The sequence below is a fragment of the Camellia sinensis genome, unplaced genomic scaffold, assembly GCF_055761805.1.
Source record: "Camellia sinensis isolate YWXY unplaced genomic scaffold, ASM5576180v1 Unanchor3, whole genome shotgun sequence".
Classification (NCBI taxonomy): domain Eukaryota; kingdom Viridiplantae; phylum Streptophyta; class Magnoliopsida; order Ericales; family Theaceae; genus Camellia; species Camellia sinensis.
This window is the reverse complement of record NW_028129178.1, coordinates 7428905-7439672: the sequence shown is the minus strand read 5'-3', so window position 1 is coordinate 7439672 and position 10768 is coordinate 7428905. Positions and strand designations below refer to the sequence as shown.

The 10768-nt window shown below is 37.3% G+C and overlaps 1 protein-coding gene and 1 pseudogene across 2 annotated transcripts; one reads left to right on the top strand and one right to left on the bottom strand.

Annotated features, from left to right (window-relative positions):
- The first annotated feature begins 934 nt into the window (after nucleotides 1–934).
- Nucleotides 935–3091, top strand: LOC145816029 (putative adenylate kinase 7, mitochondrial; annotated as a pseudogene). Its single transcript, XR_014358506.1, has 4 exons — nucleotides 935–1328; nucleotides 1680–1806; nucleotides 2038–2220; nucleotides 2629–3091. The product of XR_014358506.1 is annotated as a putative adenylate kinase 7, mitochondrial (transcript).
- Nucleotides 3092–3869: 778 nt separating this feature from the next.
- LOC114309861 (uncharacterized) lies at nucleotides 3870–9848 on the bottom strand. Its single transcript, XM_028255731.2, has 8 exons — nucleotides 8526–9848; nucleotides 7193–8160; nucleotides 6469–6751; nucleotides 5853–6077; nucleotides 5156–5329; nucleotides 4826–5032; nucleotides 4600–4713; nucleotides 3870–4400 (listed from the first exon to the last, which is right to left on the bottom strand). The coding sequence occupies exons 1-8, from the start codon at nucleotides 9237–9239 to the stop codon at nucleotides 4068–4070; spliced, it is 3018 nt and encodes a 1005-aa protein (XP_028111532.2). The 5' UTR covers nucleotides 9240–9848; the 3' UTR covers nucleotides 3870–4067.
- Nucleotides 9849–10768: the final 920 nt, after the last annotated feature.

Here is a 10768-nt window from a genome sequence, read left to right as displayed (position 1 = left end):
ACCCAACGTTCATAAAACACAGTGCATAACAACCAACGCCATCCATCCATTTGGCATTCCCTCCAGCTAGATCAAAGGGCATTAACGTAATTACAGTTCAAAGGCAGCGCCAATTTCATATTCTCTTCTCTCCCTCAAAACTCAAAAGGGGAGCGTCTATTGGCACACACCATTTCCCCTCTTGCCACACACTTAATGATATTTTTTTTATTACATTTTTATTCTAAAATAAAATTACCAAAATATCCATTTCTTCTTCAACCAAAAACCCTAACCCTAATCACCTCCTTCGTCGCCTCTCTCACCATCCCCTCTCTTCTCGAATCGAAGCCTCTTTTCACCCTATCGCTCGTCGCTCACACTCTCCAATCCCTCTTTTCTCCCGTCGAAGCCCCCTCTCTATCATCTGCAACTCTCTCTCTCTCTCTCTGCGGCCGCCTTCGAACCAAACACATTGATTCGAAAGTACAGTGTCGAACTAATGTGTTTTGTTCGGATGTTGAAGGTCGAACCGATGTGTTTTGTTCGGATGTTGATGGTCAAATCGATGTGTGATTTTCGACCCTGGTTTATCGAACGACGGGTGTGTCGCGATGGTGGGTCGTCGCTGCAATGGTGGTAGTAGCAGGGACGAGGGGTGATCGGTAGAAAGATTGAATAGGTGTGTAGGCTACGATAGTATGTGGAGAAAGCAACGACTGCGAGGGCAACCATGGTGTCGTCGACGGTGGTTGGTTTAGGGTTAGGGTTTGGAGAATGAAAAAGGTAAGAAAAGGTGGATGGATTGAGTGTGTTGGAAAGTTGTGTGTGTATGAGTATAATTAGAATAATAATGTGTGTAATGAGTAAATATATATATTTTATTTTTTAATTTTTTTTAGGTGCGTGAATTAAGAAGGGTGTGTATAGAGAAAATGTTCTGTGTGCAAATAGAAGCTCCCACTCAAAAGCCATTTCTTTCACCTCTTTCAGCCTCCGCCTCTCCCTTTCTCTCTCTCTCTCCTCTCTCCGCCGCCATGGCCGCGCTTCGCCGCTTGATACCGGCGGCGCAACCAGAGGCCCTCCGCCGTCTGGGGTTCATCGACAGCCGAGCCTATGGATCGGCTTCTGCGGCTCAGCTTCAGTATGATTACGACTACGAAGAGTACTCGGACGACTCGGAGGGATCGATTCCAGGAAGAGGAGTGCAGTGGGTGATCATGGGGGATCCACTGGCGAAGAAACAGGTTTATGCTGAGAGGCTCTCGAAGCTTGTTCGAGTCCCTCACATTTCTATGGGCTCGCTTGTTCGCCAAGAGCTACACCCTCAGTCTTCTCTCTACAAACAGGTTCAATTATTTTCTTTTCTGTTTGGTTGCCGAGAAAATGTGGCAATTGGATTTTTTTTTATGTTTTTAGGTTTCCACAGGCTATATGTTTTGATTTATCTTAACTAATTGTACCAATTTTGCAAAATATTTGAACGAATTTGAGATTATTTGACGCTTGAAGATACCCGAATTGTATTTATCAAAAAAAAAAAAAAGGAAAAAGAAAAAAAGAAGAGATACCCGAAATGTAGTACAAATATATGGAATTTTGAGTTCTTAGAGGCAAATCATTAACAGCTTTTTTTTTTTCTTTTTTTTTAGCCTTTTGATTGAATTAATGTATTTGTTTATTTTTTATGGTGAATTTAGATTTCAAATGCTGTGAACCAACGGAAGCTTGTTCCAGAAGATATAATTTTCGGTCTGTTGTCCAAGAGGTTGGAAGAAGGATACTCCCATTATTCTGGATGGAATTCCTCGTACAAGAATTCAAGCTGTAAGTTTTAGAGTTTCTTTCTGAAAATTTTTCTCTTTTTTGGGGAAGAAACAAATACCCTTTGATTAGTAGTTCCAGAGGCCAATTCATTGGCATTGATAATAGAAAATTAAATGTTCTGTTTAGGTTGTAATTACCCTGAAATTATGTTTGGCAAGGTTTAGTTTGTGTTGATTTCTTTCATGGTTGGGCTCGGTAATGTTTACTATTTGGATTGTTAATGTACTGCAGGAGATCCTTGACCGAATTGCTGATATTGATTTAGTTGTGAATTTCAAATGCTCAGAGGAGTGCTTGTTGAAGCATGTGAGAAATGGAATATATTCTACTGGTCAAGAATTTCTGAGCATGGGATCTTCCGGTGCTGATGTGCAAGGTGCTTGGAAAGAGAAACTTTGTATTCATGCAGAGCAGGTATACTTCATAATCCATATTATTACTTATAGATCAGAAACTAAACTATGGTGACAAATGTGCAAATTTAAGATACTTCTTTATCACCCCGATTTGATCCTGAGTATTCATAGTAAGCTGCAACAAGTTATGTTCCATCTATCATATTGTATTCCAAAAATAACTAATAAACTATGGGTGTTTTTTGTGCTCTGTTTGTACGAGTCTGATGCTCTTTTTAGTTCTCTTAATACATTCTACTTGGGACATGACTGTACACTTCAAATTTTAAGAGATATTTTCTCGTTTGTGATTTTAATCTATGACAAGGGGTAGTAAGATTTGAAGTTAGCATCTTTTCTGCTCAAGAATTGCATGAAAGACACTTTTCACTGATAAAGCTATTGATTTATCTATTTATCTTTTCAGAGCAAACCATTGGTAGACTACTACAGAAAACAGAAGAAGCTTCTTGACTTTCAAGTGGTTGTTGCACCCGGAGAAACGTGGCAAGGTCTCTTGGCAGCTTTACATCTTCAGCATATGAATGCTGTCAATACTTCACAGAAGTTGACTGCATGATTTGTCCAATCCAATCTTCAAATTTGCTTCATTTTTGTTCAGGCTCTATATTAAACATATGCAACTTGAGTGTAGCATAGTTGGCTGGAGTTTTCCACTCCGACAAATGTCCAGCTTAAGCCTAGTTTTGAAGACTTCATTGTTTTTCTTTTTGTTTTCGTTTTCTTTTTTCTTTTTCCCCATTTTTGTTTGGAAAGTGCAATGCATTTTTGGTGATGCTTTGTTTGTAATCTAGTTCCAGCAAGAAGCTGAATGGCAGAGAAGGATATTGGCGATTTTGAGCATTATGTGAAGTAAGCCTATTATTTTATATGTTGGTATTTTTTCTTTGTTTTGCTTTACGATGTATGTTTTTGGCTTGTCTCTCTCTCTCATAATATTTGAATCTTCGTGATTAGATCTTGTTCTCTGGTTCCTGAATTCAATGGAAACTTGAAATATATCATTTATAGATCCGAGAGCTTTCCTAGAAGATTTCGAGCTTCACAATAGCGGGAGTGGAAAAAAGTCGTGTTTATTTGTAGCACCGGGAGGGCTAACTCATCCAGATACAATTCAAGTGTTTTGAGTAATGGAAATCTTGTGTGTGTTAGGTTGTAATATGTATTTGGGATTTGGGATAAGGATTTGAAGCATAATTTGGCAAATTTCTTAAATTCACACCTTGAGACAACTTTAAGCACAGTAACCAAAGTTCGAGCACGCCAACAGAATAATTTCCAAATTTTTGCTGTGTGACCCTTGATAATATTTTCTTTTCAGAAAAAAATAAAAATAAAAATAAAAAAATGCAACACTTGAAATTATCACCTCCAAAATGGCAATTCTGTATATACTGGAACATCAATAACAAGGCACAATTACAGCTTTCCATGCGCACACACTAAGGTCATGTTTGTTTGGGTAGACATGAGCTTGGGATTGGACTAATAGTCCAATAAAATTATTAATCCGATGTTTGGTTAAACAATTGAAGTAGGAATTAATTATTTTAAACTTGACTATTAGTTAAGATAGGATACATAATCCAACAAATTTATAGTCCTAGGACTATTAGTCATGGGAATGCTAATCCAGTCCGCCCAAACAAACATGGCCTAAAAAGAAAAAGATGTATACTCGTATATACATACACACTTCTTGTTATTTGTCAGTGCCAACTGAAAGGGGTCTATGTGTAGACAACATTGCAACTGCCATTTACTTTTTGATATCAGGCAAAAATCCCAGAGACTATCTATTCTTCAAAATTATAGGATGCTTTGAATCTGTCGAATCTATTACTCTCACTCGCTGTTCATCCATACCTCCCGAAGAAGCTGATACCTGACAGCATTTCGACTTCCTTTTTCCTTTGATATCCAGCTGGGTTTTGTCGGAGTAGGTGAAGCCTGGAAGGTCTCGACAATGGCAGTTAAGGGTGAATCCAATTCATCAAGCTCGTCATCACTAGTGTATGATTTCTTGAGCACTGAGGACCTGCTTCTTGTCAGCCGAGATTGACTGCCAATGTCTCCTATAATAGCAGCAACAGAAGATACTGGAGGTGGCAAGTAGACTATTGGAGCTGCACTGCACGGGAAGCTTGTGATCGAACCTACGTCGGCCTCAAGAGGATCCTGAATCAAATTAAACCAAAAATAGTACTGCAGTGAATTTTCAAAGTAGAATTTTTAAGCTCAAGTGTTTTATTACCACGGGAAAACTATGACGCATACATGTTTTTTTGTTTATTTTTGTTTTTCAAAAACTTGGGAACTCTCTGGGAACCACAAGGTTTATCTATGTTTAGATAACTCGGTTTTCAAAGGGACAAACCTCAGAATCCAGAGCTTCAAGGACAACCTTAGGAATTGGGTCCGGGCAAAATTCATCTGGGATGAAATTGTTAACAACCCTCTTGATCAGCGGTGGACCAAATATGGGGCATACCTTCAAAAATAAAAATAAAAAACATTTAACACTGATGACAACAAGTACAGCATCTATGGATCATGTGGACAAAAGATTAAAATGGAGGGGTTTAATAGTTTCAGAGTTGAACCTCTTTTCTGGTTGACTGGCTTAAGAGCATGTCCTTTGGAAGCATCATGAGGTCACTCAGTGCATTCAGAAGATGGAAAGACTTGAACAATGTATCGTGGTCTTTTCTTGTGCCATCATCATCATTATCACAGTCATTCTTGTCATCAAGTGAGTCATCATCGTCAAGACCAAATAGATCAGTAAGCCATCTAGACCAGGTCCCAATCTGTCATCCAGAGCACACAAGTCAGTCACTAAGATCATATGGAGCCAACAGCAGCGATTCAGAATTATTATCATTTACAAATAAATGAGTTCAATATCAGCGGGATAGATTTGTAATTCTCACCACATTTTTGAGTTGTGCACCAGCCCCAAAGCTTGCTTTCCCTGCTGGAATAGGAAGAACCTTGGCATCGCTAATGGGATCAGATACAGGATCGGTTGCAATTTCATCATCAGATTCACGAAGAATAGCATTCAACATTGCCACGTCCAATCTAGCCACACATTGCTCCATTATCTAGTCAGAATTGGAGTAACATGTTAGTAATTTTCATTCTTTTCAATGGGTCCAACAAAATATATGAAGTGGAAGCTATAGCTTCATGAGAGAACAGATCTTTTTGAAAAAATGGGCAAAATAGTGCTTCAAGGACTGGACAGATACGCCAAACCATTGTGCATGCAGAGACGGGACATCTCTACACATTTGAGAAAGGGGCAAAAGACCAGGTAATGCTCAAGGATTGTAGGAATAATTTGGGCATAGAAACACGGTATGCTCCTAGACGTGTTCTCCTTAACAATGAATAGGCAAAGCATGGGTTCCAACATAGCATACACAACATGAATCTACGCCATAGATAGTCCCTAAGAAGCACGGATACAAACATGTGACACAACACCAACACGGAAATTTTCACAAAAATGTAGGACACGACAAGTGGGAGACGTGCAAAATATATAATTTTATATATTTATTATGTTACATATAAAGATATGAATATTTAACTCAAAAGGAAAATAGAGCATATAGAATTTACCAATCTAGCCAGCACGGGTAAGCAACCACACTCATGCCCTCCAGCTCGAACAGGACACAGGCGTTCACACGCATCCTTGAAAGCCTTCTTCCAGAGCTCTAATGAAAAGTTTACCCTCTCTTGATCACCTGAACTAGATGTCCTTCCATAGGATTTACTCGCTTTGGAAGCCATACCTGAACTTATTGCCTTGGCAGCAGCAGTTTGCATATGTGGTGTTAAAGTCTGGAGAAAACATACAACAAAGTCAGGTCAGCCACATTAAAGGGATTCATTTAGACTCTGTTTGGATGTTGGATTTGGATATTTCCTTTCCCTCCACAAATCCCTCACCAAATCGTAGATCCAAACACAGCCTTATGATTCACCTAATATTTGTAATTATTATCTTTATTAGATTTGGCACAGATCCTAACCCACCCAATGAAGGCAGCCTTCAAGCTCCTAGAGAGACTTGAATCCAAGTCCACGGAAATGGAAAGACAAAAAAATCCATTACTCAGTGGAGGTCCAGCAACTCTTTCCAACATGGGGAGTTGGCACAGGTGGACCAGTATCGGACATTAATTTCAAATAAATTTACAAAAAGAAAGAAGACATTAAATTATGGTATGACCTGCCACCAGACAGATTCAATGATTCTTGAGAAGATCCAAGCTTCGATCTTTTCCAATGCTGATGCAAATGTAGGAGGGTCCTCCCAGTCATCATAACTTGCAAATAAAGCACCTTTCTTCTCCTTGCTCAAAGAGAACTCTGTCCATTTTAGTAGAGAAAATTGCTTCTGGTTTCCCTTCCTGCTACCGGTCCTCTCAATACAAGGTCTAGCAGAATGTGGTAATTGAGCTCTGCTTATGATAGCTCTCAGTACAACCAAATTTGATAACCAAAAAGTCAACCTGTGTTTCAGAGTGTAGAAAAGTAAATGAGCTCTTAAGGAAAGAAAATGTAAAACATCCATAAAACAATAAATATGGTTAAACATCGTGCTTACCAATGTTCAATATTCACTCCTCAAGTTAGGTAGGTCTCTAGAGCTAGTTTCTAGATTTTCCTTCCTATTAGATTTTGTTCATTATTTCATCTAATAGAACAAGTGGTTAAAAAAAAAAAAATTATCATCATCCTATAAAATTGATAGGAACACTTGATGCAAATCAAATTGCCATACGAGCAATAAAAATAAAAAAGGTGACAGATTCTGATTTCTGCAACCAACCAATCAAAAAGATTTTATTTATTGGTTCCAAAACAAACTTATATAAAAATAAAATAGGATGATGTATGGATGTGAAGGATGTTTTCATGGGATTGGAACAAATATTGTTGTTTGAAAGTACCTTGGAACATCATTTCCACATGCTTTTGCGACCAAAACTAATCCAGAGGCAGCACTTCTAGCCACACTTGCTCTCCTTGATTGGGAACTCTCTTCGCAAGCATGAAGATAGAGCCTAGATAGGCGGCGAGCCGGAGCATGGACCTTGTTTGTGGAACTTCCATGTTCTGCAACAACTGAGTAAAGGCTAATCTCAATAGCAGCAGCCTCTCTCAACTCTCCTTCAAGCATCTTTATTCTATGTTCCAGTTGTTGGATTCTACCATTAGAAGTGATGTTTGTTGTCTCCTTTGGATAAAGTTTGGTGTCATTTCTTTCATTGCTAGCAAAGCGTAGAGCGCCATTCTGAGCATCTCCCAACTTGCTACTCCTAACAGATCCATTGCTCCTACCTGATTCCACAAGTGATCGGACAGACTTCACATACTTCAATCTATCACTGTTTAGGATATTACCATTTACTCCAAGATTGTCCCCATTGTAAGATAGCGCATCACTTCCCGCTGAGACTTGCTTCATGGTATCATCTTGTGAAAATCTATTCCACGGTTCATCTTCTACAGAATGCCAAGCATTACCGCTAATTTCACTTCCATCATTAGCAACCTTCTCATCAACCTCCTGAATCAAACTGTCACAATCTTTGCTTCGAATGTTTGTGTTTGCATCTTCCTTTGCACCTTCATAAGTTATGGATGAGGATGAAGATTCAACACTACGAGCACCAATTTTCTTTGCCATTGATGTCAAGCTTGTCTCAGGAAAATTGGATAATGTAGCCTGACCATTTTCTAGGCTGCCCCTATTAGAAGATAAGTCTGTTGATAATGAGCAAGATGAACTAACCTTCAAGATTTCCCGCGGTCCATTCACAGACTTCATATCTAATTTTTCAAGTCCCTGCTTTGAAGTTAAGTGATGTTGGTTGTAAGCCTCTCCAGGGCTATCCTTAACTGTCTGTGATCTGTTCTGTAATAGGAACATCAACTGATCATCAAATTATCTGAAACTGTGCAACTACAACTATCAAGAGAAGCCATGAAGCCAATGATCACCCGACAGGTTGATATTAACCTAAACACAACATGGTATCCACTATGCCAGTGAACTGTTTCGCTACTACTTATATGGTTGGTTTATGTGTCAGGGAAGATGCAGAAATGCAGAAACAGGAACACACCTCATCAATTCATAGGACATAATTAAATGAAAGTTGTTGCAAAATGAACTATTGTTATTTAAATGAGGGTGGAAGTAGATATAGAGCATAATTAAAATGAAAGATGTTGCAAAATGAAATATTGCTATCAATATGAGAGTAGAAGTAGATATACCTTTTCACTGTTTGGGGACAAACCCCCATTAGTCTCAAAAGCTGAAGAAGAAACAGCCAGAGATGAGAGGGAGGAAACATCATCATCAGTAACTGATGCAATCTCAGCTTCCTCAGCATGTTCTTCATTCACCAAGACAGAAGCAGACTCACTACCATTTCTCTCCATGCATGCTTCTTTAGATAGGTTGTCTCTGGATGAGAAGCTGGTGCGCCCTTTTTCAACAGACTGAATTTTAATAAACAGAAACGGTTGTGCTGCGTTGTTAAAGATCCTCTTGGAATGAATTGGAACACTTACACTCACAATCTCTTTAACGACACCATATTCTGCCAGGTCTATAATGGCAGTTCCCAACAATTGACCTCTCACCGTCTTATCCCTCCGAGGTTCATACAAATTCAACTCTAAACAATTCTTCTGAAATGTATCACCATCCCCACTTTTAGTAGACATTTGCCTTAATAGTGTCACGGGAAGCCTAAAAGACTCGTTAAATTCAATTTTTCCATCGCCAACACCAGACCCAAGCAAAGGGACAACTGGGTTAGTAGACCCAGAATCCTTACCACCATGTTCCCATTGAATGAGAACAGAACGAAGGGTTCTCAGTGACTGAGATGGGGGCCAAGGTTTAACCTCATGAACATGAATCAGATAATCTTGCTGAACAGAGGGACTTTTCTTGTTTTTTGTCTTCTGTCCCATAACCATAATTACAGTAAAACTTGTACCACCCTGTTATGCAAGAACGTGGTTTCAATCACAAAATAAACAATAACAAAAAGAACAAGCACGCCTACGTCCACGGCAGAGAACAAACAAAATTCACTATAGGCAAGCAGGATTACAAGAACAACTGCGCAACTCTCTTTTTCTACTCCAGGCCTCAGCCCTCCGCCTCTGTAAAAGGCCCTTACATTACTTTACAGTAAATACAAGACACCTCACAATGCACCCCAAATGAGCAGGGTGATACAAATTCAATCACTGAACACCTAAACCCCCAAAAACAAAACCAGTCAGAATCAAATAAAGTGGAAAACAATTAACCCATAAATTAAAAATAAAAATATATGCTTGGCTTAAAAGCTTTCTTTTGGGATTCAAGCTATTCCTATAGCTTAAAGCATAATAACAAGAAATATATATCCTCAATAAACATAAATGTGGGTTTCAGAAGAAGAAAAATCCACTACGATGTGCTCAGTTCATTAAAAAACAAGCAAAATTCATCATTCAAAAACGAAAAAGAAAAAAAACAAATAGAAAGAAAAGGAAACTAAACAAACAATAAATGAACTCACAATCAAATCCACAATCACTTGTTCATATATATATATATATATATACTAGCCTATCGCCGTGCTATGCACGGGATAATTATAGATATTTATATTTATTTAAAAAAAATTTTAATATATAAATTATGTTTTTTAAGATTTTTTTCTTATCACTAATCATAATGTATGGGAGAAGTTGAAAAGGGTATTGCAGTAACTATATACGAATTGTATTTATAATTATTTATATGAGGGGATTTTAAATACTGATCAGGAGATTTTGACCAAATCAATAATTGCAGCCATGTGGAAAGATATGTGGATTAAAAAAAAGCTAATAAATACTGATACGGGGATTTTTACCAAATCAATAAATGCTGAGTTTTTTTTTTTAAAAATAAAAAATTTAAAAAATTCAGATTGGGATATTGAAGCTCCCATAGGTCTTGGGGGTTAAAAACTCTATTTTGCTTAATATGTAGTATAGATATAGATAGATAGATAGATATATCTTTTTATTTTTATTTTTATTTTTGTGTGGTTTCTATTCTGGTATTTTTTTTTTCAATTTATTTAAGATGGAGTTGTGGGTATCTTTTTTTTTTAATTTAATTTATCTGTGATTTTCATTTGTTTTTGATTATTATTATTTAGGTAAGTTATGATGTGAGTTACATATGTGATAGACATGTGAGTTTTATTAATTTAAAGTTTATTTAGATAAACTTTAAAGATTTTTTTTTTAGTTTTTTAGTTTTATTTGTTATGTTATAATATAATATATAAAATATAGGTAGATATCTACAACTTTGATAAAAAATATTATCTGATTTTTTGGAGAAGAGAAAATGAATGCAAATTTTAATATTACTTTTTGAAAATTTGTGAGAGAGATTAGGAGAGAGAGATTATGAAATATTTTTGTTATTAAATAAATAAATCAGTCAATAGTTTTTTTAA

Excerpts from the sequence above, each read along its gene's own strand:
- LOC114309861 (XM_028255731.2), bottom strand. The coding sequence starts at position 9,239 with ATGGTTATGGGACAGAAGACAAAAAACAAGAAAAGTCCCTCTGTTCAG. Across the intron at positions 8,161-8,525 it reads TGTCCCCAAACAGTGAAAAG|AACAGATCACAGACAGTTAA; the intron begins GTATATCTACTT and ends TTCCTATTACAG. Across the intron at positions 4,714-4,825 it reads GCCAGTCAACCAGAAAAGAG|GTATGCCCCATATTTGGTCC; the intron begins GTTCAACTCTGA and ends TTATTTTTGAAG.